Source organism: Protopterus annectens, chromosome 15.part0 (assembly GCF_019279795.1).
Source record: "Protopterus annectens isolate FY-2018-M chromosome 15.part0, PAN1.0, whole genome shotgun sequence".
Taxonomy (NCBI): domain Eukaryota; kingdom Metazoa; phylum Chordata; order Ceratodontiformes; family Protopteridae; genus Protopterus; species Protopterus annectens.
Genome location: NC_056749.1, coordinates 491,856,769 through 491,881,821, shown reverse-complemented (window position 1 = coordinate 491,881,821; position 25,053 = coordinate 491,856,769). Strand labels below are relative to the sequence as shown.

Here is a 25,053-nt window from a genome sequence, read left to right as displayed (position 1 = left end):
CATTATGTTCGGATATGAACTACTTACAACAGCCTCATCCAACATCAGTAGTGTATTCCACAACATAGGTGTACATTGGCAAACACTACTGATGTGCCCTAGGCCATTTCTAATGCTAGTCAGAGAGTGTGTTTGTCCTTCGACACATTGTAAGTGTAGTTTGCCATGACATATGTCTTGTTTAGTATACTGTGCCTCTGTCTACCTGTGACATAACATTGATACCCAGGGTAAACCTTCCATCTCCCATCCACTCATTAAGATTCCTGTTGAGGAGAATCAATGATGGACTCTATGGATAACCTGTACTGGTAGTTTACTCATGTGTGGGGGTGGCTTCTGTGTTATGGATAATGCAGTACAGCTTGTCCTATGTATGTCAGTGCTGGGGTTCAGGTCCATCATGTGCATAGCTCACTGCCATTCAGATTGTACAAGGTGCAGCATTGTTCATTGATTCCAGCTTGGACATGGCTTTCTACATCAGGCATAGCTTGCATCTGGGTGGCCAGCATGGCAGTGTGTGGAGTTGCACTCTGTTTAATCAGGCGACACATTACATGTGTTCCAGCTCTTTGATACTCCTGGTGAGGTACTGTTGTGGACTTCACAGTTGATGGAGGTGTCTGCTGAGGTACACCCCACAGGGGCTGTTGTGGTCATTTGTAACGCTGATGAAGGATAACTTGTGCAATAAACCTTTGGATATTTTTGCATCTTGGTTTGGTCCTCCATTCCTTTGCTATTGGCTGATGAAGGATAACTGCAGAACCACAATGACCTCCCCTTATCTAGATGTCATAACCTTCATGATTAGGTTGGTATATGGATTGTTTCTGTTAACACTACAGCCACATGTTTGTCCTATGCAGGATATCTATCACCTTGTGTACCCAGGCCCGTCATTACATGTGAAGTATGCAATGGGTTAACACCTATGTGGTAATTGGTGGTCACTTACTGTATATCCACAGAGACTGACTATACAGTTTTCTCCATTTCACATGCTGACATGGCTATGGCACCGGTTGTCTGTTTCTATGTGGCCCTTTTGTGGGATGCTTGTGTCAGCTGGAGTGTCAGATATGTTAGGCGGTTTGTAGTCCTCTGCAAACATGTTCAGGCACAGTCCTTACATGTTGGCCTGTACCTATGGGGCATATATACCAGACAGGGAAGGTCCCAGGACCAAGCTTTGTGGGATACCTGTTATATGTGGTTTGTAGTCTGACATGGCTGCAGCATGTCTGGCCATGTCAGTTCTGTCGTTGGTCTGGTTTGCAACCCCTCTAGTGACATTGGGGTGTATATATAAGCTGGTGAGCATATCTATATTGAACACGTAGGGTATTGTATGCAAGGCTTTGCAAGGTCCAGCTACACTGTGTGGACCACACTGCCCTCATCAGTGACCTCAATCACTGTTTCAACTGAGTCACACATGTTTAGGGGCGGGGTCTGCACGTCATAAACCCACACTGGGTAGGGTCGGGTGTCAATAGATCCCAAATATTGTTATGTCTGCAGTACATGCGGTTCCTTTCCATAGCTGTGCAGACCAAGCTTCTCAGGATTCTGTGGTGGTTGTTTTTAGTATCCATTCAGGCGACACCTTTCTTGAGAACACCCACTGTTGTTGTACACTGCTCTTTGGGTACATATCCTGTGGTAAGGCTGACATAATATGTCAGGGAGGCAGCAGTCTGCTGGGAAAGATATTTGGCATTATGAGGGGGGGGGGGTTTGCACTGCACCTGTCAGGATGTATGTTGGCAATACGTGTGTGTGTTTGGTATGTTTGTAATATTTGTGTGATCCAGAGCATATCCAGGAATTCACAACACGCTTACTACCATCAGTTGCAGCAGCCTTGGGGTTATCCTTAGTGTCCTGTACAATTTGTATCATAACAGGTTCATACTAGGCTATCCAGCCTAGGGCATTTGTAAGCCTAGCCACAGTGCATGTGGCTTTTGCCACCCCTTGCTATGTGAATATTATGGCCACTTATGATTTACTTAGCTGTGCCTCTGTCTGGACATGACACAGTAAAGACCCCCAGTGTACACCTACAATTATCCATCCATTTTGCTAACTTCCTGTTGAAGTGTGTCAGTGAGGGTCTCTGCCTAACATGTAGTGGTATTCTGTTCCAGGGTGTGGAGAGACTCAGGGTTAGATATCTGTCCCTCCAGCACATCCTATTTGATTATGTGTTATGGTTGACATCTCTGACTCATACAGCTCCAATGGCTTTGATTTTTCTGGGGTGGAGCATGTCCATTACTTCTGTGTTGGACATGGACTTGTACAACAGACATACAATGCCTCTGTGTTGGCAGTATGTGACTGCATTCGGCTGTGGTGTCTACAGCCAGGCAGCATATGAGATATACTTGAGACCCTTTCTGACTCTTGCTGAGGTACCTTTGAGGCCTTTCTAACTGCTGCAGGTGCCAGGTAATGTACATCCCACATGAGGCATTGTATTACAATATGGTCTGATAGGGGAACAGTATAGGGCACAATGACCTTTGTTGACGTAGATGTGAATCCTTTCATGATACAGTGTCCAATATAGACAGTCTTCCTAGACAAATTGGCGATGTGGCTGTCCCATAACAGGTGACTGTCCACTTGTGTCACTAGGTCCCTGATTACTCCTTCCACACATAATGGTTTACCACCTATGTGGTAATTTGTGTGTACCTTGTTTTGTATTTGGTGGTACATTCATACTGTCCACTGTCTTCAGGACAGTGGGGTGGGGGTCCTGTGTGTGAGAGTGTGGTCTGTAGCATGCTACAGACTGTACAGCAGTCTTGCCTACAGTTAGTTGCACATGGGTGGACTGCAATGACATAAGCATAGTCAGTTAACTGGACGTATGGCTGTCTGTGCTGAATATGGATACTCAACCTCCTTTTATGTTTTGTTACAGGTTTTGTGGCCATAACACATGATATGTGGTATTACCTGGTAGTGCTGGTGTGCTGTCACGAGGCTTGCAGCAGGTTTGTATCACTGGACAGACATCAATGTTCTCCATACTGGGGAGGGCCTCAGGAGCATGCATATTGAGGTTTACACATCTGGCATTGATCAGCATTACCCTTCTGTTTCTTTCCAGTTTTGTATTCTATGGTGGTGGGTTGCTCTTTTCGGCCTTGACTACGGGAGAATCTCTGTAGTTTGCAAAAGCCTTAGGCAATATCCAGACGCTCATGGGTAACAGGTGCAAGCCATCCCTGGGACAGCAGCATGTCTCACTATGGAGTCACCTATTACAACTGTACCAGGCATGTTGTTTCTCCTGTCCTGTGACTGTTTGGCACACCAGCTTTGTGTACTATGTGTTACATGTGCTATGTCTGGGGTTTGTTTTATTGGGTGTCTGCTTTGGAGGCTTGTGTTGGTGTTGTGTGTTTGTAATTAGGGCCTCTGGGAATGTTTTTGTGTTTATGTGTTTGGTTTATAGTCGTTGTAGGTCTATGTGGGACTGGGTTTGTGGTGTATGTGGTTACCTTGTCCTCCTGACTACTTTTGACAGTTCTGATTTAGGGGTGCTCAGGCCCCGGTTTAGCTACCTGGTTGCGTCTATCACATACATTTGTATTTATTGGGGTGAGTTGTTGTTGTGTGTGTGTACTTGGGACAGGTGTCACATTGCCACTGGATTCACAGATTATACTTGTTTTGCCTGGCCTTAGTGGATTGTATGTGTGGACACATTTTATTGCCATACTAGTGATCACTGATTACTTCACTTTTCATGTTTGATCTATCATGTGGTAGCTTCCTCATTCTCTTCAATGGTTTAGTAATTTATGGTGTCCAGCATGCCAGATGCCTGGGTGTATGGCATTGTGTCTTGTTGTTTGTGACTGCAGACTCAAAGCACTCTTGGCTGTGTTCATGGTATGCCTGTATAACACGTTCTGCAGTGTGTCCCATATTCTGGACCTGCACAGGGCTTTTCATGGATTCCACATTGGTTTGTAGGGGTGCAAGCTATGCTTTATACATGTGTTTCACTGTGGTACTCCGGCCAGGGACTGGGGTCGTGATGTGTAACTACAGTGTGAGTACTCTATGGTCTGGTCTTACCAGTGAGGGATACACTTCTCATCTTGACATCCGGTACACATATTTCTGATTATCACATCCAGTATGCTTACCCCTCTTGTGGAAGTGTTACATTTTGCATGTCCGTTTTGTTTGATGGAATCTGGGAAATTGTCCACACTTGTGTCAGTGCTAGTATAATACAAAGAGTATAGTGACAAACACCTCATAAGCTGACTTCACACTTCTTTGGACTGAGATGGTATCCGTTAAGCCCACTGGGCCAGTGGAAACCACAACACACAATGGTGACTCCTTCAGAGACACTTTCTACGGACATCTCCGAGATAGCATGGACCATGCAATCACAAATAATAACATGACCCTCTCTCCACCAAGGGAAAGTGGCCTGTCTGGTGGACCCCAGCCATAAACAAACTGTACAACAGATGAAGGATACTAATGCAAGACAGAGCTACATCTCCTAAAGGGAAGGCAGCTGTGAGCAGCAGTAGTAAAAAGCTACATTCTCTCTAAGACATCCAAGGTCAACTTTGAGACAAACACCAAAGACGATAAAGATAACCACATTGCCTTCTTCAGTTATGTCAGACACCTGGGTGGGAACCCTCAGATATGCTCTGAGTTGGTACACAACAACATATATTTCAGTGACCTGACAGATATTGGCAACATTCTGGCAGACAGGTTCAGTGCAATTTTCCCCCTCCCTCACCCCCAACAGAAGATAGTTATCACAGATGAATGTAACCTCACTGTCATCTCAGATGTCCATCTGAGAGCTGCACTCAGCAAAGACAAGAACACAGCATCAATGGGACCTGATGGTATCCCCAGTTGCATGCTATGTGAACTCCAGAAGCAGCTAAACCCGTGTATACAAATGCTATATAACCAATGCCTTGCTACAGGATATGTACCTGAACACTGGCGTACAGCAACAGTGGTCCGACTCCACAAAGGAGATGCCTCCACAGACCCTGGGAACTACCACCACACAAGCTTAACCAGCCTTGTCTGCAAAGCTATGGAGAGAGTCATTATGGAGCTCTTAAACAGAGACATTGGTGACCTACAGACCCTTGATCCCACCCAGTTGAGCTTTGTACAGGGCAGATCCTGCCTTTTGCACCTAGTTGACTATTTTGATACTGTCAGTAGGGCCATTGATGAGGGCTACGTGGTCCACACAGCCTACCTGCACTTGGCTAGGGCCTTTGACACAATACCCCACGCAGGCATCATAGACAAGCTCAACAGCTGAAATATAACATCATATGTCACAGGATAGTTTGCAAAATGGCTAAGAAACAGAACCCATAAAGTCGACATTGCAGGTGCCTTGTCAGATTCAAAGCCAGTCACAACTGGTGTCCCACAAAGATCTTCCCTGGGACCCCTCTTATTTGGCATTTACTTTTCAGATGTGAAAGCAAACATAGGAGGGTTGTGGCTGACAGTTTGCAGCTGACTGCAACCTAGGCACCATAAGTGAATACATCAGCCGGCACACACATCCTACAGAATGCCGTCACAGACAGATAGCTGGTGCCGGAATCATGGCCTGAAACTGACTGCAACTGATGTGTAGTCATCCCCTTTGGGAGGAACAAAGTACCCACAAATCAATACATAGACAGCAACCCACTGAGCACAGAATACATAGACACCTGGGGACACATGTAGATAGTGACATCTCGTTTGACACCCATGTTGCCAAAGTGGTTAGAAAGACTTTCTATCTTGCCCACCTTATCATGAAGGGTTTTCCATCCAGATCACAGGAGGTCATTGTACCACTATACTTCTCCCTTATCAGGCCCATGATTGAATACAAAGCCCCATTTGGTATGTACCTCACCCAGCACTTGCAACAGCTGGAGAGACCCCAAAAGTACCTTACCAAGGAGATCAGGGGTCTACAACACGTCATATGCTTCCAGACTAAAGGAAATCCAGCTTTATTCAGTGGCATACCGCATACTTATTGGTGACCTATGCCTGACCTATAAGACCATGTCCAATCAGGATGTGGTGGACATGCTCCACTGCAAGCAATCCAACTCCACCAGAACCATGGGAGCTGAAGATTTGAACCTCAGCACATACATGTATAGGACATGCTGGAGGGACAGAGTCATAACTCAGAGGCTTCTCACACTCTAGCAGAGTATCCCAGTTCATGTTAGACAGAGTCCCTCACTGACTCTCAAGAGAAGTCTGGACAACTGGATGTAGGATTGTAGTTTTACCCCAGGGGTCCTCCCTGTGTCACTACTAGACAGAGGCACAGTCAAGGTATTCACTTATGTACGGGGGTCATAATGTGTCACTACTAAGTGAGAGGCACGATATTCGGAATCTATTCTGTACACTTATTACCACTATAAGGGGTGGCAATAGCCACATCACTATGGCTAGGCTTATAAATGCACTAGGGCAGATAGCCTAGTAGTAAACTATGAAACTATGGTGTATGTGTAGGTATCGTCAGTCAAGCAATATAATGTGGTTTGGGGGGCTTGATATCTTCCTGTCTTCCAACAGTTTTTTGTCTATTCCTTCTAGCATGTCAAGGGATCAGTTGCTAGTGTCCTCTCCTGCTCAGCTGGTGAACCTGGGAATATTGAGGCAATGTTGCAATTGACTCATGTACACAGACAACCCTGTCCTTCTCCCACAAAACACAAATGCATGCAAGAGATGCAACTATATAGCCAAACTGGAGGCTGAGCTCTCTCAACATAGGACTGGCAGGACCAGAGAGGAGGAGAAGGTGACCACACACACTACAGACCCAGTCTCACATAGCACTATCACAACTTCAAATCATACACATAAACACACAAAGACATACTCGGAGCCTCTGATCACAGATCTTCCATAACAGCAGAGGCCACCAAAGCAGACACCCAAACAACTGCCTCCACAGGGCACAGCACATGCAACACATAGACCACAGAGTCAGTGTGCCAAACATTCACAGCCCTTAAGGCCAAACACAATGCCAGACACACCTGTCATAGGTGACTCCATCGTCAGACACACTGACGTCCCGCTCACCAGATTGAGTAAGGAGAAGGTCACAGTAAGCTGCCTACTGGGTGCTGGAATCCACCACATAATGCAAGCACTCAGGTCACTCAACTGCAAGTACAAGTATGACTCAGTCATTATCCATGCTGGTGTGAACGACCCGAGATGTACCTCCCTGGACTACATGAAAAGAGACAGAGGAGCTCTCTGATTATGTAGCCCAGGCAGGTATGACCCTGACCTTGAGCAGTATCCTACCTTCACCAAGAATGATGCCACAATACAGAGACAAGATGACCAGCTGTAATAATTGGCTTAATCTATGGTGTCATTCAAAGGGGATCCAATGTCCATCTGCCTGGGATGACATGCTGGACAAGCCACGCTGATTCGCAGGGAACGGCTTGCACCCGTCACCCCTGGGCTTCCGGAATTTGGTTAAGGCTCTTGCCACCCCCATTGTGCCTTTTTTAGGCAAGGCTCAGATTCTAACCCTACCACCCTAGAACACAAAGAAGGAAATAAACTAAGGGTAATGCTGCTCAATGCCAGAAGTCTCAACCTCAAGATGCACGCACTCGAAGCCCTTCTCAGTATGGAGAACATAGATGTCTGTGCTGTGACTGTAACCTGGTTCAGGGCTCCTGACAGCACCCAGGCAGTATCAGGTGTTACCTCATATCATGCGTTCTGGCCCCAAAATCCAGACGACACCAGGGAAGGAGGGTGGGTGTCCATATTCATCAAGGACACCCTCACCTCAAGGTTGGTGGCAACACACGATGCATCGGAGGCCATCCAGGTGCAATTAACTGTAGGCAAGGCTGCTCGGCAGTTTGTAGCAGGTTACAGGCCACCCTCTCAAACTCAGGAACCTCACACAGCTTTCCTGAAAACACTGGAGGGGATAAATGTATCTCCAAACACCATCATACTGGCTGATTTCAACTATCCAAATATAGACTGGGATCACTACTCAAGCCCCAACACTCTAGTCCAAAGGTTCCTAGAGTTCATAACCTCATATGCCATGGAACAACTAGTCACCATCCCCACAAGAGGAGACAACATACTAGATCACATCATCACGTACATGGGGTCACAATGTTCAACACCAGAAGTATACCCATCATTGGTGAGATCAGATCATAAACTAATCTCACTGGAAGTCCACATCCCGCCCCCACCCCAGATAAAAAAGACCACCGTGAAGAACTTCTCAAAAGCCGACTTCACGCTTCTAAAGACTGGTGTGGTCTCTTTCAAGGCCCCCAAGCCAGCGGAAACCATTACCCAAGCCGCTGAATCACTTACAAATGCCTTCTACCAACACCTCCAGGACTGCATGGATCAGGCAATCCCACACAAAACAGAAACTCTTTGTACCAAAGGCATGCGTGCAGTCTGGTGGACCCCAGCCATAAACAAGCTCTACATCAGAAGGAAGGAGCTACTACAAGATAGGGCAAAATCCGTAGAAGGGATGACACCCCTGCTCATTATAAGTAAAGAACTCAGATCTCCCATAAAATCATCCAGGGCACATTTTGAGAGAAAACTCGCTAGGGACTCGGAAGACAATCATGAGGCTTTTTTTAGCTATGTTGGAAACCTGGGAGGTGACTCCCAGATATGCTCAGAATTAGTTCATAATGATGTAAAAATCACTCAACCTACAGACATTGCCAACATACTGGCTGACAGGTTCAGTGCAGATTTCTCCCCCCCTCCCCCCCAAAGGGAGGGATATCTATACCAGGGGATTGTAGCCCCCCAAACATCTCAAATGCTCAGGTGAGAACTGCTCTAAGGCGAGAAACACAGCATCCCATGGGACCAGATGGTGTCCCCGATTGTGTGCTCCACGAACTCAATGAGGAATTAAACCCGCAGTTATGGCAGCTGTTTAATCTTAGCCTCACCTGAGGATACATACCCAAGGAGTGGCGTACGGCAACGGTGGTCCCACTTCACAAAGGAGGTGCCTCCACCGACCCCGGACACTACCGTCCCATCAGCTTGACCAGCCTGGTCTGCAAAGCTATGGAGAGGATCATAATGGAACTCATAAATGAAGACATAAGGGACTTGCAGACTTTGGATCCAACCCAGTTTGGCTTTGTCAAGAGCGATCATGCCTTTTAAACTTGGTTGACTTTTTCAGAACAGTCACCAAGGCCATTGACAAGGGCAAGGCAGTCCACACAGCCTACCTTGACCTGGCAAAGGCTTTCGATACAATACCCCACTCGGGTATCATTGACAAACTCACCAGCTTAAATGTAGACCCATATGTCACAAGATGGGTTACAAACTGGTAAGTGACAGAACCCACAGGGTCAAGGTTGCTGGCGCCATGTCACACTCCAAGCCTGTCACAAGTGGTGTCCCACAGGGCTCAGTCCTGGGCCCACTTTTGTTCGGCATCTACTTTTCAGTAGTACAAGCAAACACAGGAGGATTATGGCTGACAAAGTTTGCAGATGACTGCTAACTGGGAACCATAGTTGAAAACCCATCTGACGCAGACATCCTTCAGACGGGTCTCATAGAAATGGATAACTGGTGCCAGAGCCATGGCCTACAGTTAAACGCTAAACAGTGCATAGTCATACCCTTCGGGAAGAACAAGGTTACCCCTAGTTCCCATATAGGTGTTACTCCTCTAAGCACAGGAGAGGTTATCAGGGATCTGGGCACCCAGGTTGACAGTAACCTTCGTTTGACACTCACGTTGCCAAAGTAGTTAGGAAGACCTTCTACATTGCCCACCTGATCATGCAGGGATTCACATCTAGATCAAGGGAGGTCATTGTTCCCCTGTACTCATCACTCATCAGACCAATGATAGAGTACAATGCCCCATTCGGAATGTATCTGACCCGACACCTGCAGCAATTGGACAGGCCCCAAACATTCCTCACCAGAAGGATAAAAGGTCTCAAATGTATGTCTTATGCTGCCCGACTGAAGGAACCCCAGCTCTATTCAGTCACCTACCGTCTGCTCAGAGGTGGCCTGTGCCTGACATACTAGGCCATGTCCTACCCGGAATTAATGAACATGCTTCACCTCCAAACCTCTAAATCCATCAGAGCTACAAGGGCAAGAGACTTAAACCTCAACACGGCTATTAATTGGGCATGCTGGAGGGACAGATTCATCACCCAGAGAGACTCCCTATGCAGTGGAACATCATCCTGGTACATGTGAGGCTGGGCACCTCGCTGGCTTTGTTCGAGAGAAATCATGACCAATGGTTGGGAGATCACAGGTATACCCCAGGGATAACATCAGTGTCACTGCTTGACAGAGGCACAGCAAAATAATGGGCATATTATCCTTAGAACTGAAGGGGTGGCGGAAGCCACAAAACTCTGGGCTAGGCTTATATATGCCCTAGGGCAGATAGCCTAGTATGAACCTATGAACATAGGCCTGGTGCAGTTCCTGCTATTAGGACAGTGGTCTGCAGCAAGCTATTTAGTAGTAGGCAGTTTTAGCAATTGGTATTTGACCATGGCTAATCCATGTTCCTTCTTGTTGTGGTACCAACATGGGGGTGTGGTTATCCATGACATTTATTGCTAGTCACCCTCGTTTCGTAGCTTGTTCCATGTTTTTGCACATGTACATCCCTGTATGAGGTGTGACCTGGTAGTGTTAGGGTGCTGGTGTGGGCTTTGACCCAGTTTGTCTATTACAGCACTGATATCTACATCCTCTATACTGTGTGCGTTTACACAGCACGCATCTTGCTGTTTATACTTCTGGCATTGGGTAGCATTACATCTAGGTTCCTATCCCTTGTGGTACCTATGAATGTGGGTTTGTGTTTTTGTGGTTTGTGATTGGTGAGGGTGGATGTTAGTCAGGGTCCTCAGGTGTGCATATGGTACATGGTGTTACATTACTTGACACATGGCATTCATGCCTCAGGTGGTGCTGCAGGGCTGCCTCTGTCGGATGCACATACTACACTCCCTGTACATGTTTGGAAGCAGGTTGTTTCATGTTAGGCATCCCTGTTACTATACGAGTGAGTCAGAGCGGGTATCAGTCCCAGTATTCCTACTGACCAAGTGTATGTGCTATGCGTTGCCTCTTTGCCAAGGCCAGTGCATACTGGGCACGCCTCCTTCTGCCTACTGGGGCAAGGTCAGGTTGTTCCTCCTCCGAGCCACCCTCTGCCTGTGGTGGCCTTGGCAATGGTGGGGGTATGTTTGGCCCAGCCCTATGCTGGTCCTGCTGCAGCTGTTTCCGCAAAATCATATTATGTAGCATAGCACATATGATCATTTGGGTACATGTAGTTGGTGTGTACTGCATGGCTCCACCAGATGCGTCCAGATACCAGAACCGTAACTTGAGCAGCCCAAACACACGCTCTATGACATTACGTATTTGTGCGTGTGCCTCATTATGGCGTTCCTGTACAGGTGTGTGAGCATTTCTGATGGGTGTCATCAGCCACGGCTCAAGTGCATAACCTGCATCCCCCACTAGGTGTCCGTGTGGGAAGTCCCCACTGGCAAATGATTGGTACAGCTGCGTCAGATGCCAGATGTGGGAATCGTGGTAGCTTCCAGGGCAGCCAGCGCACACATTCATTATTACACGACCTGGCAGTTGATGGAAAGGAAGCCCTTGCGGTTCATGTAGGCTCTACCCCGCTCACCGGCTGGTGCTTTGATGCGTATGCGCGTGCAGTCTATTGCACCCAATACCTCAGGGTATCCCGCTATTTGCTGGAAGAGACGCATATTGCTGGCCACAACCTCACGGGCATTGGGGAAATGTACATGATCACCGACATGTGCTGACATGGCATCCAGGAACTGGTGCAGTACCCTGGAGGCTGATGCCTGTGATATCCCCATCATATCACCAGTTGGTCTCTGGAAGGTACCTGTTGCTAGTATTCTTAGGCCAACACATACCTTGGTTTCCACTGGGATGGGTTCCCCTCTGTTGGTTCTGTGTGTGAGGCATGGCCTGCACAGCTCAACAATTTGCTGCAGAAGGTCTCTGTCCACTCTGTAGCGCTCTACTATCTCCAGCTCATGTAACCCATGGTAGGTGACCCTGGGCCTGTATACTCTTCTCCTTCTCACTCTGGGTTGTCTGTCAGCATCTGCATTGTCACCACCCTCAGCAATTCGCCTATGCCTGATTATAACAGCTATGGCAGCCCCTAGCATTTCTGCTCTGAGTTCAGCTTTTTCAGTTTTCAATTCTGATAGCTTACTTTCTTGCAGTATCTCTTCTGAGAAACAGCCTGCACTGCTCTTTGCAGTGTTTTAAGTGCTGGGTTGGGCTTCTAGTCTGCCTGTGTAATTGCCTGCTTCCAATTGTTTCCAGCAATCAACTCCAGCAGTATCCTCTGGCAGTTTCCCTGTATTTTGGTTGTTTCCTGTTTCCTCTCTGTTTCCTCAGGGGGAGCAATGTGCACACCAGCTTAAGCACGCTCACAGTTACTTAAACGCCAAGACACGCCCTTACACGGTGTTACACGCGCACACATCCTTACATGGTGTGAACTTGGCTGATTCATGTTAAAACGCACACAGCCTTAAACACGTGCACGCCCACGCAAACCGTTGTAAACGGTTTGCAACACGCTCCCACATGTTGAACCTGCCTTACACGCGCGCATGCACGTATATCAAGAAAGTTGGAGTGTAGGTATAGTGTGCACCCTCTGTTTCTTGACTTTTCTAGTGTTCTGTTGGGACACACCTCTCTCCCTGATGTCTGTCTGTCATCTGTCACCTTACATTGCCCTCCAATCTGATACATTTATTTCGATCATTCCCCCCCGTGATATCAGCTACCTCTTACTCTGTTCCTCCCCCTTCTGTAACTCTTACACTACTCAGAAAGTGCTCATTACCTATGTGGCAGTGTGATTCAGTATTGTAACCCTCATTTACATAGGATTGCCTAGTAATGCTTAGTTACATATCTTACACAGAGCTTCCCCCCCTTGACAACCACTACACGGAGGCCATATTGTTTTTGGCCTGCTAGTCCCTCCATTGACATTCCATGCAATACATAAATCCCACAATTGTGGGCTTATAAGCTTCGGTTTTCAGTTTTAGGCAGAGCACCCCGTTTGCGCGGGTGTGCGCTGCAGTTAAACATCATAATCCCACGAAAAAAAAAAAGTTATTTAAAATATTTTTGCAACACTTTTTCATGCCAATGGCCACATATTTGGCCATTGGCATGCTAAATGAAACATATGCACCCTTTATTTGGACATGACATAGCTCCGTTTTCAATTTTGCAGAAATGTACTCAGTTGTCAGCTGAGTACATTTCTGCAGCTAACACGTCCGTTACACGGAATGGTTTGGCTTTCTTGGATCGCTCAAATACCTCATATGCATATCTTTGAGCTGCAAATGAGGTATTGAGCATTTCCACGCCCAGTCCGTGTAAGAGACGTGTTAGCTGTCTCTTACACGGAGGTTTGGGCTGTTCCTGGATCGGGAGGCTTACACGGAGGCTTACACTACTCTTAAACTCCGTGTAAGCCTTCCTGAATCTGGCCCTACATGTTTTAAAAAACAATCAAGTTACATCCTCCTATAAAGTGGGACAAAAATGCCTTGGTCATCATCCTGGCATGCATCATTTTGCTATAGAAAGTAAAACACTCTTCTTTCTGTTCCAAAAGCTCATACTACTACTGCAGTTACTGTTTCTACAGACTGTTTAAAAAATAAAGCTCTTACGGACATCTGAAGTATGTAGTTGATCATCACTCAGCACACTTGCAAAGCATGGCAGGATGAATTAGTGCAACTATTAGGGGTATGCCCCCATGAGAGATTAATTACAGAAGGTCTTGCTTTCACAGGATGGACGTCCTCTTTTCAGATATACAAGTTAAGCACTCACAGACATGGAAAGTAGGACTGACCTCTATAATATGTCCAACCCCACTTTACCCACCACTGTTAAAGTAAACGTCATGCCTTACTTTTCTACCAGTTTATGCATCATTCAGCTCACCAATGGTCTTGAGAAGCTAAGCACCATGATGCATTACAAGACAGATCATCATGTCAGCCAGGGAAAGTTCTACCTGCGACAAAGTTTGACCCCTGCAGTCTTGCTCTCACTGTGGCAAAGGGCGGGCCTGTCTTCTCTATAGTTAGGTTAAATGCGCAACACTGACTAATCACCTTGTAAAACAGGGCCTCGTCTAAAGCACAACAGCTACTAAGAAACATCATTGTTACTCCAATGAAAAATTGTTATCCAGTTCAAGAAGCACAGACAATAGCACTTTCGGGGCTGGGTGGTGGTTAAAACAAAATGTACAGTCTTCCAAGAACGGCTTAGAAGCAACTTCAGTTTCCACTTCAAGACTTCTTTTAAATATGTGGAAGTAAAATTGAAGAATACATCACTGGCTTTAAAGCATATATTGAACATATTTCTGTTATAACTAACCTGGAATCTATAAATTAAGTTACATTTTTCCATGCACTGAAAGCTCATAATCTAGAGCATACAAAATGATCTCCATAAAACATCCAAGTTAAAAAAAAAATAAATAAATTTGGTGCAGATCGAAAACATGCAAGCATTAGGAACAATGCCAATATTAAACCTATAAAACAAAGCTACAGAATATAATAAAATGGCACCATTTAGTACAATGAATATCCAATTAGACATGGACAAATTATGCTGCCCTGCTATAAGCTGAATAAACCTGCCCGCTTCACAATTTTAATGCAATTGTTCTGTACTGTACATTTAACTGTTTAAACAAAAATATGCCCAAACACACATACACAACAGCAGCAAATTATTTCCTTTTACCTTAAATCGACTGGTAAACAGCTCCAGCTTGGAATTCAGCTCTTTATTGTAATAAAGACCTTGCAATGCTGTTAAACATTTAAGTCGCACTTCACCTTGCTTGAGAAAGAAAAAAAATATTAGAAAAGGGAAAACATTTCTAATTCAGCAATTCTACATTCTGAAATGCATTTGTGCACACCTGTGTGAAGACAGTCACACTAGTACTTTATACCACAGAGTATTATGAACTTATAATAATCCAAAAATGAAGGACCACAGCATAGAAAAGTTGCACTACTAAAACTTCACTTCATGCCAACAAAGTCTCCCTAACAACTACTTAATTATGAGAAACTTCAAGAAAATTCTGCTTGCTTCATCTAGCAAAAGTTATGTACTCACCATAACACTCCATCTGTGTTGTCCATTTTCACTCTTCCTCAACTGTTGGGTTCAGATCCGACTCAGACATTACTAAAGCTGGTGGCAACCAAAAAAGCTCTTGAGCTTCTGTTACCCATAATGCACCTACCCCTACCATACCCCAGGATTTTGTTTGCCAACTTTGCCTGAAATGATATCTTACAACGTCCATATATAAAAACAAATGTGTACATGTCTTACAGAGAGAACTGTGTGTGGAGCACAAACACAAAGGACAGTGGTGTCCTTACAATATCTCATTCATCCAGAAGATTGTTGAACTAAAGATGTGGGATGGTGGGCAAGAAGTTGAAGCATGAAAATGGCAAACAGATGGAATGTTATCATGAGTACATAACTTCATTATCTAATGTCAATTTTCATGCTACCCTCAACTGTTGGGACAGTCCCCCCAGCTACCTAAAACCCCAGTGGAATCTAAGAAAGGATATTCCGGATCACATGAGCCAAAATCTACTCTACAGCTTGAGACCAGATCTAATTTGTAATGTGTGATAAAGGTATGAGGACTTGCTCAGGTTGCAGCTGCACGTGTTGTGCATGGAAGCTCTGGATAGGAACAGTGAAGAAGTTGCCATGGACCTATTTGAATGGGCCTCTTAGAGGTTTAGTTAAGGTTACACACAGTTTTGTCTCTGTAGCAACCTTGGGTATAAAGGATTTGTTCTGATGGAAACTCTAACCTTGAAGAAGGTAATTAAGGTGGCTGGGAAGATGAAACTTCCAATTCTGACACTTCTTGCTGATGTAATGGTCATTAGGACAACTGTCTTACAAGACAAGTATTTTATATTCCATGAGCTCACAGGCTCAGAATGTTTCTGAGTAAGGCCTTGAAGCACAAGAGTGAGCTCCCAAGGAGGAGACAGATATTTTATGGGACGTCTAAGTGGAAAAACTCTTCTCAAGAAAGCTCTACATAACCATGATGCTGAGAGAGATGACAAAAGTTGTTGCCCTTCCCTACATAAAAATTTGCAATAGCTGCTAGTTGTAACTTCATAGTTGAAAAACTAGCTCCATGCTGGAAAAGCTAGTAGAGAAACAAGGATATCCGAAATAGGGGCAGAAAAGGGATCGATATTTTGTTCCGAAGCCCAAACTGAAAAACTCTTCCATTTGCTGTAGTACACTTTTGGTAGAAGGCTACTGAAAAGCGAGTATAATTTTTCAAACACTGGAAGCTAGCCTGGACTTTCAAAGGATCATTGGAAGTGGAGAAACCAAGCTGTTAGTTTGGGGGAACAGACATTGGGGGTTTGAAGCTCTGACGGACAGGATATCAGATACCGCATGGGATCTAGTAACCATGGATGATACTGGCTCTGAGATTGCAGGAAGATGAAGCAATACCTGACTAGGCCAGAAGGGGGAAATGAGTATCAGAATGCTCTTCAACCTCATGGCTTTCTGCAAAACTTTGGGGATCAGAGGAATAGGAGAATAAGCATACAGGAGACCCAGGAGCCAATCATGGACTAGAGTATGCTTGGGTGACTCTCTCAGTGGGAGAATCGGAGCAAAATACTTGCTGCACTTGTTCAGGAGAGAGGCAAAGAGGTTGAAGCAAGATTGGTCCCAAGGGCAGGACATGTGATCTGCTATGGATTGGTTTCTGGCTTTCACCAGTGGATTTTTGTTTTTTTTTGTGATTCAGGGACCACTCGTGTGGCCTCAATATTGATCTGCTCAGTCTGTCCGCCAGAACGCTGGACTTCTCTGGAATGTGCATTGCAATGAGAAAACTGTTTGAAGAGATTGCCCATTCCCAAAACCTCATGGCCTCCCTGCCCAACTAGTATGATGGGGTTCCCCTCCTGCATGACGTACCAAACAACCAACATGTTTTTTGTAAGAACTACAATCATTCTCAGGCGGAGACCATCCTGAAAGACTTGCAGTGAAAGAAGAACCACCTTCATTCGGAAGGACATTTATGTGTAATTTGGTCACTATCGCAGACCATGTGACTTGGACCATTCTTCCGTGAAAATGCCTCCCCCAAACCCCAACAGGGAAGCATCCATGGTCACTGTGGCTTAAGGTGGAGGGGGAGTGGAGGGTGTGCCAAGATAAGGGTCATTCCTAAGCATCCACCACTGGATTATGGGGTATCTAGTAACAGTTGTACCTGCTATTTCAATTATCTTATTCTCTGTGGAGGTATGTCAGCTATTTGTTTGATTGTGTTCAATTGCATCCCTATAAATTATATATCCTGTAAGGGAGACACCAGAACCTGAATGGCTCAAAGTAGTTGATGCCTTGTAAGTACCGTAAGGAGCCAATTGTCTATGGATGGAAACATCTGGAATCCTTGCAGTTTGGGGAGGGATGTAATCACTGCCATGCATTTGATGAACACCTGGGGGGTGGCGGTGAGACCAAAAGGCAGAGCTCTGAAATGGTAATAGTTGGCTCCCCGTCAATAGCACAGACGTCTCCTGGAGCACCTATTTTGATATGATAATACGTATGTTGGCAGTCTACAGGGCACATCCAATCATCCTTACGTAAAAGTGGCAACATGGACTGTACCAGTAATTATGTGGGACTTCGACTTCTTAACAAGTAAGTTCAGACTGCTCAAGTCTAAGATTTGTCGAAGGTACCCCATTCTCTTTGGCACTAAAAAGAACTGCGAGTTAAGTTCCTTGATGTTCGGTAGGGACCTCCTGAATGACTTTTCTAAAAGTTTCTGAGTCTCTATGATCGCATTTGCCTTCTGACTGGATAACACATCGGGGAGACATTCCCAGGGAAAAGGGAATATAGTAATCGCTGGAAATATTTAGCACTAAGTTGTCATCAGTTATGTTTTTCCAGGTGTCTGGGTGCAAGAATAGTCTTCCTGCGACTGCTTCCAGTGTAGGACAGCCAGGCAACACTTCTGGAATGCTGAAAGGGCCTATCGGAGAAACGATCTCTGCTGCCCTGGTTGTGTGGACCCCTTCTCCCTAAGGGGCGGCGTCTACCATTAAACCCTCTTCCTCTACAAGAGGATTCATCCTGCAAATCCAGGAAAGACTCTTGGGACTTACAGAACCATATCTTCCCAGTCCACTGGTTCCTGGAGTAGATCCATAAGGTCTGCTTGGGGGGGGGGGGGCTTGATCCCCATGGCAGATGAGGTATTTCCTTCCTGCTTGCTGTGGCTAAGAATGTCTGATGGTCCAAACAGGGAGGATCTGTCAAAGGGGGCACTTATGAATGATGCCTTAAAGGGGTCAGCAAACATTTAAAGCTTCATCTAGGCATGTCTCCCAAGGATAGCATGAACCAACTGCTCGAGAGGATCCTTCTGCAGCATGAGAAGTTAAACTCGTAGAAGAATTAGCAATGGAAGACAAAGTGGTCAGATGGGGAGATACCATCTTAAGGTCTTCTTCCAACAAAGTCTGCATCCGAGTGAATGCCTTGATCAGATCTCCAGAGAATTGTTAAGTTTAACAAATAATCAATGCTCTCAGCATAAAGATGGCTGAGGCATACACGCACTTCCCATGGCTGTCCAAAGCCAGAGAGACTCTACTTGGGGGATGAACAGAGGAGTTCTGCTTGACTAGCTCATTCTTAGTGGCTGCAGACAGCACAATGGCATAAACTGGAACCCCTCTACTCCAGAATGGATAATGACTATGGGGACTGAGGAACTTGTCTGCACGTTTAGGAATGGTGTCCATAGTGTCTGGCTCCTTCCACTCCTGGCAGGCATTCAGGTCAATGAGCTTGTCTGCTTGTGGGGTCACCCAGGATACAGATGGGCCTGTCCCAAATGCTTCCAGAAACACTTACTCCTTGGAGGAAGGGGGATGGGACAACCAGTCAACTCTTGTTTCAGTATTTCCAAAATATCCCTGAAGGACAAGGACATCTCCCAGGTGGAAATTGGGAGGACCCTTCCCCTTCAAAGTCAGTGTTCTTGGTCAACAACTCCAGAGGGGAGTCCAAGTGGTTCCTCTTGCACCATTTCTTTCGATGAACCACCCCCCATGGGATACTAGGGTTGGACTCTGAAGACAAGGGGACCCTTTGCTGAGGGTAGGTCTTGAGGCTCTCCTGGTGGGAATGACTACAGACAAGATGGACTGGCAAATGCTTGGATCTGGAAACTGTTTAGGATCCAGGGCATGGAAGGCCACTTCTCATGGTTTGGAGAAAGCCCTCTCTGCCACCTGGAAGGTAAAAGAACTAGAGGAAGCCTGACCCCTTTCCCTCGGAGCTGGAGCTACCAAGACAGAGGAGGAAAAAGCCAGTCCAAATCAGACACCTCCAGAAACCACCGGGCCCAAACTGTCAAGGGCCAAAGCCCCCAGGGGCAGGTACAGCTGCAAAACGGTCAGAGCCAAGACCAACCCAGAAGTCAGCGCTGTTATCTCAGATCAGGGGTACTGCCAAAGTAAAAGAAAAAAAAATCCTGCACTTCGATGGCCAACTCGGGAAAGCCAGATCCTGAATTTCCAAAACCTGAGCTTGGATTGGAAGAGGAGGTTGAGGTACTGGAGTTGGAGCTCTCACGGATTCTGCATGGGTCTGAGATGGGAAATCTCCAACTGAATCTGTGCTTTAAAAAAAAACTCTGCATCATCCTGTCCATGTCCGAGTGTGACAGCCAAAAGGATCTCGAAGTGGATGAAGAATGAGGTAGACCTGACCAGGAACATGCTGGTCCCAGCGGTCAGGGCTGAGGAAGGAGATTTGCTTATGTGGAGTGTGACTCCAGGATCAGATTTGCCTGGAGACAGGGAACTTTGGATCAATAAAACGAAAGCATTAGTGTCTTGTCAAGAGCAAACACTGTTAGATCTGAGGATCTTCTTGGAACCAATGAGACGTGAGAATAAGTAGGATCCAAAGTGGAAGATCTGACAAATTTTGGCACTTCTCGGGTAAAAACAAAGTGGATCCTGGAAGAGCTGAGGGGGCATACTTCTTGAGCTCCTTAGCAGTGGGAGTTTGAGAGCTCCAGAGGTCAGCAATAGGCCTCTGAAAATCAACTTTCTACACCAATCAGCAAGAGCTCAGGAGATGAAGGCTGCACAGCAGGCACAATCAACCTCCAAATGCCCTGGCCAAAGATGATACATGCACCTCTTGAGGGCATCTGACAGGGGGATCTTATTCCTACAACAGTAGCACTTTTTAAAATCTGTAGGTTTATCAGACATACTGGAAGGAGGGTTAGGCACCTCCACACACAAAAGCACTACAGAAGGAAGCTAACATGATTTACTCTGAAGATAAATCAAAAACACCGGGAAAGTTTTTTTTTATTTTTTTTTTGTTAAAGGAGAAAGAGAAGAGAAAAGGGAAATTAATGGTTATAGAAGAACTTTGGGGGGAGGGGCAAAAACCTCTGATAAGATCCATCTAACGGAGGGGAGGAGACAAACTAATAATATACATATACACACATATATATATATATATATATATATATATACATATATATATATATATATATATATACATATATATATATATATATATATATATATATATATATATATATATATATATATATATATATACATATATATATATATATATATATACATATACATATACATATATATATATATACATATACATATACATATATATATATATACATATACATATACATATATATATATATATATATATACATATACATATATATATATATATATATGTATGGTTTACTATCATTTTCAAATGGAACTCCATCGACTGCACTTTTGTCGAACACGGATAATCGAAAACGGTAATGTCGAAATCCAAAAGCCAACCTAGGAACCGGTTTTAACATGGGTCGAGTTAGGGGAGAGGTTTGTAGTTTGACAATAGCAGTGAACACCTATCTCGACCCATGTTAAAACGCATTCCTCGGCTGGCTTTTGGAGTTCGACATTACCGTTTTCGATTTTCCGTGTTCGACAAAAGTGCAGCCAACTACTGTGCCTCTGTCTAACAGTGACACAGAAGTGATACCCGGGGAAAACCTACGATCTCCCATCCACTCATCAAGATTCCTCTTGAAGAGAGTCAATGAGGGACTCTGCCTAACATGGACTGGGATTTTATTCCAGAGTGAAGGGAGCCTCTGGGTTATGAAACTATCCATCCAGCATGTCCTATTTATTTCAGTGCTCAGGTTCAAGTCTCTCGAGCGCGTAGCTCGATGGGATTTGGATTTTCTGAGGTGCAGCATGTCCATTAATTCCGGGTTGGACATGGCTTTATACGTCAGGCACAGAACGCCTCTGAGCAGGCGGTATGCCACTGAGTAGAGTTGGAGTTTCTATAACCGGGCAGCATATGGCATCTGTTTGAGCCCTTTGATCCTCTTGCTGAGGTACTTTTGGGGTCTTTCCAGTTGCTGCAGGTGTCTGGTAAGGTACATCCCAAAAGGGGCATTGTACTCAATTATGCGCCTGAGGGATGAGTGAAGAGGCACGATGACCTCCCCTGATCTAGATGTGAATCCCTTCATGATTAGGTGGGCTATATAAAATGTTTTTCTAACCACTTTGGCCACGTGGTTATCAAATGAGAGATTGCTATCAATTTGGGTCCCCAGGTCCCTAATTACTGCTTCTGTACTTAATGGATTACCACCTATGTGGTAATTTGTGGGGACTTTGTTTTTGCCAAAGGGGATGACTATACACTTTTTGGCGTTTAGCTTGAGGCCATGGCTCTGGCACCAGTTGTCTCTTTCTATGAGGCCCTTTTGGAGGATGCTTGTGTCGGCTGGAGTGTCGATTATGGCGCCAGTTTTCAGTCATCTGCAAACTTGGTCAGCCATAGTCCTTCCGTGTTGGCTTGTACCTCTGAGAAATATATACCGAAGAGAGGTCCCAGGACTGAGCCTTGTGGGACGCCACCTGTAACTGGTTTGGAGTCTGACATGGCTCCAGCAATTCTAACCATGTGGGTTCTGTCCTTGAGCCAATTTGCAACCCATCTAGTGACATAGGGGTTTATATTTAAGCTGGTGAGCTTATCTATAATGCCCGAGTGGGGTATTGTATCAAAGGCTTTTGCGAGGTCCAGGTAGGCTGTGTGGACCACCTTCCCCTCGTCAATGGACTTTGTGACTGTTTCAAAGAAATCAACCAGGTTTAAGAGGCAGGATCTGCCCTTAAAGCCTAACTGGGTAGGATCCAGTGTCTGTAGGTCCCCAATATCTTTATTTATGAGGTCCATGATGATCCTTTCCATAGCTTTGCAGACCAAGCTAGTCAGGCTTATGGGGCGATAGTTTCCAGGATCCGTTGAGGCACCACCTTTGTGGAGAGGGACCACTGTTGCTGTACGCCACTCTTTGGGGTACATATCCTGTAGTAAGGCTGAGATTGAACAGTAGTTTTATGTTTGGGTTTAGCTCTTCTTGGAGTTCATGTAGGACGCAGCCCGGGACACCGCCTGGTCCCATTGATGCTGTGTTTTTGCTTTGGAGAGGGCAGCTCTTACCTGAGCATCTGAGATGTCAGGGGGGCAGCACTCTGCTGGAATAGATATTTGCCCTTTTGGTGGGGGTGGTTTGCACTGTACCTGTCAGCTAGGGTGTTGGCAATGTCTGTGGGTTCGTGTATTTTTGTCATTTTGGACTAATTCTGAGCATATCTGGGAATTCCCACCCAGGTTCCTAACATAACTAAAGAAAGCCTTGTGATTATCCTTAGTGTCCTGTGCAATTTTTCTCTCGAAGCTGGCCTTAGACGATTTTATGAGTGCCCGTAGTTTTTTGCTAATACTGATCAGAGATGCCTTCCCTTTTTGGGATTTTGCTCTATCATGTAGTAGCTTCCTCCTTCTATTGTATAGTTTTGTTTATGGCTGGGGTCCACCAGACAGGACGTCTGCCTTTGGAGGACCGGGACTTGGTTTTATTTGGGATTGCATGATCCATGCATTCCTGAAGGTGTTCATTGAATGCGTTTATACAGGATTCTGCAGTCTGGGCCGTATTTTCCACAGGCCCGGGGGCTTGGAAGGATTCCACCTCGGTTTTGAGGAGTGTGAAATTTGCATTAGAGAAGTTTTTCACTGTGGTTGTTCAGGGCAGGGGGTGGAGTCGGAATGTGAATATCCAGTGAGATTAGTTTATGGTCTGATCTTACCAATGAGGGATACACTTATGGTCTGGAGCATAGAGTCCCCATGTTGGTGATGATCAGGTCCAGTATGTTTTCCCCTCTTGAGGGAGTGGTAACAAGTTGTTCCATAGCATTTGAGTTTATAAATTCTAGGAACCTTTGGGTTAGGGTGTTGGAGCTAGAGTAATGCTCTCGGTCTATGTTTGGGCAGTTGAAGTCGCCCAATATAATGGTGTTTGGAGAGACCTTCGTATTTTCCAGTGTTCTCAGGAAGGCAGAGTGGGGTTCCTGGGTTTGGGAGGGTGGTCTGTAGCAGGCTATAAACTGGAAGGCAGTTTTACCCACTGTTAGTTGCACATGGATAGTCTCTGATGCTTCGTGCTGTGCCACCAACCTGGAGGTGTGGGTATCTTTGACGAATATTGATACTCCCCCTCCTTTTGTGGTTCGGTCCAAGTTTTGGGGCCGAAAAGCATGGTATGAGGTATAACCTGGTAGTGCTGGGGTGCTCTCGGGAGCCTTGAACCAGGTTTCTGTTACTGCACAGATATCGATGTTCTCCATGCTAAGGAGAGTTTCGAGTGCGTGCATCTTGAGGTTTAGACTTCTGGCACTGAGTAGCATTACTCAGTTTCTTATCCCTTGTGATACCTATGGAGGTGGGTTTGTCTTTTGAGCCTTGCCTAAAAGAGGCACTATGGGGGTAGCAAGAGCCTATGCCAATATCCGAAAGCCCAGGGGTGACAGGTGCAAGCCGTGCCTAGCGAAGCATCGTGGCTTGTCTAACATGTCATCCTAGGCTGACAAGCATTGGATCCCCATTGAATGACACCAATACTTAAGCCAATTGTTGAAATTGATCATCTTGTCTTCATATTGTGGCATCATTCTTGGTGAGGTTAAGATGCTACTCAAGGTCAGGGTCATACCGGCCTGGGCTACATGCTCAGAGAGCTCCTCTATGTCTCTTTTCATGTAGTCCAGGGAGGTACATCTCAGGTCATTCACACCAGCAAGGACAATGACTGAGTCATATTTGTACTTGCCTTGGAGTGACCTGAGTGCATGTGTTATGTGGCAGATCCTAGCCCCGGACAAGCAGCTCACCGTGACCTTCTCCTTGTTCAGCCTGGTGAGCGGGACGTCAGTGTGCCTGACGATAGAGTCACCTATTACAAGTGTATCAGGTGTGTTGTTTAGCCTTAAGGGCTGTGACTGTCCGGCACACTGGCTTTGTGAGCTGTGTGTTGAACGTGTTTTGTTTTGGGGTAGCGGTTGCTTGGGTGTCTGCTTTGGAGGTCTCTGCTGCTTAGGCAGATTTTTATTTAGAGCCTCCGAGTATGTTTTTGTGTGTGTGTATGTGCTTGGTTTGCTGTCGTGGTAGGTCTATGTGAGACTGGAATTGTAATGAGTGTGGTTTCCTTCTCCTCCTGACTGGTTACGCCAGTACTGAGTTGAGAGAGCTTAGCCTCCAGTATGGCTATATGGTTGCATCTCTCACATGTGCTGGAATTTGTTGGGAGGAGAGGGCTGTCTGTGTACATGACGCAGTTGTAACATTGCCTCAAGATTCCCAGAT

General features: G+C 45.6%; 1 protein-coding gene across 2 annotated transcripts in view; it reads right to left on the bottom strand.

Annotated features, from left to right (window-relative positions):
- The window catches only part of STAG2 (stromal antigen 2), a 3,222,550-nt gene that overhangs the window by 2,169,764 nt on the left and 1,027,733 nt on the right, over positions 1 to 25,053 (bottom strand). For both annotated transcript variants that reach the window (XM_044057319.1, XM_044057321.1), the window contains exon 10: positions 14,965 to 15,063. In XM_044057319.1, coding sequence (XP_043913254.1) covers positions 14,965 to 15,063 — 99 coding nt within the window. The remainder of the gene's footprint in view (positions 1 to 14,964; positions 15,064 to 25,053) is intronic.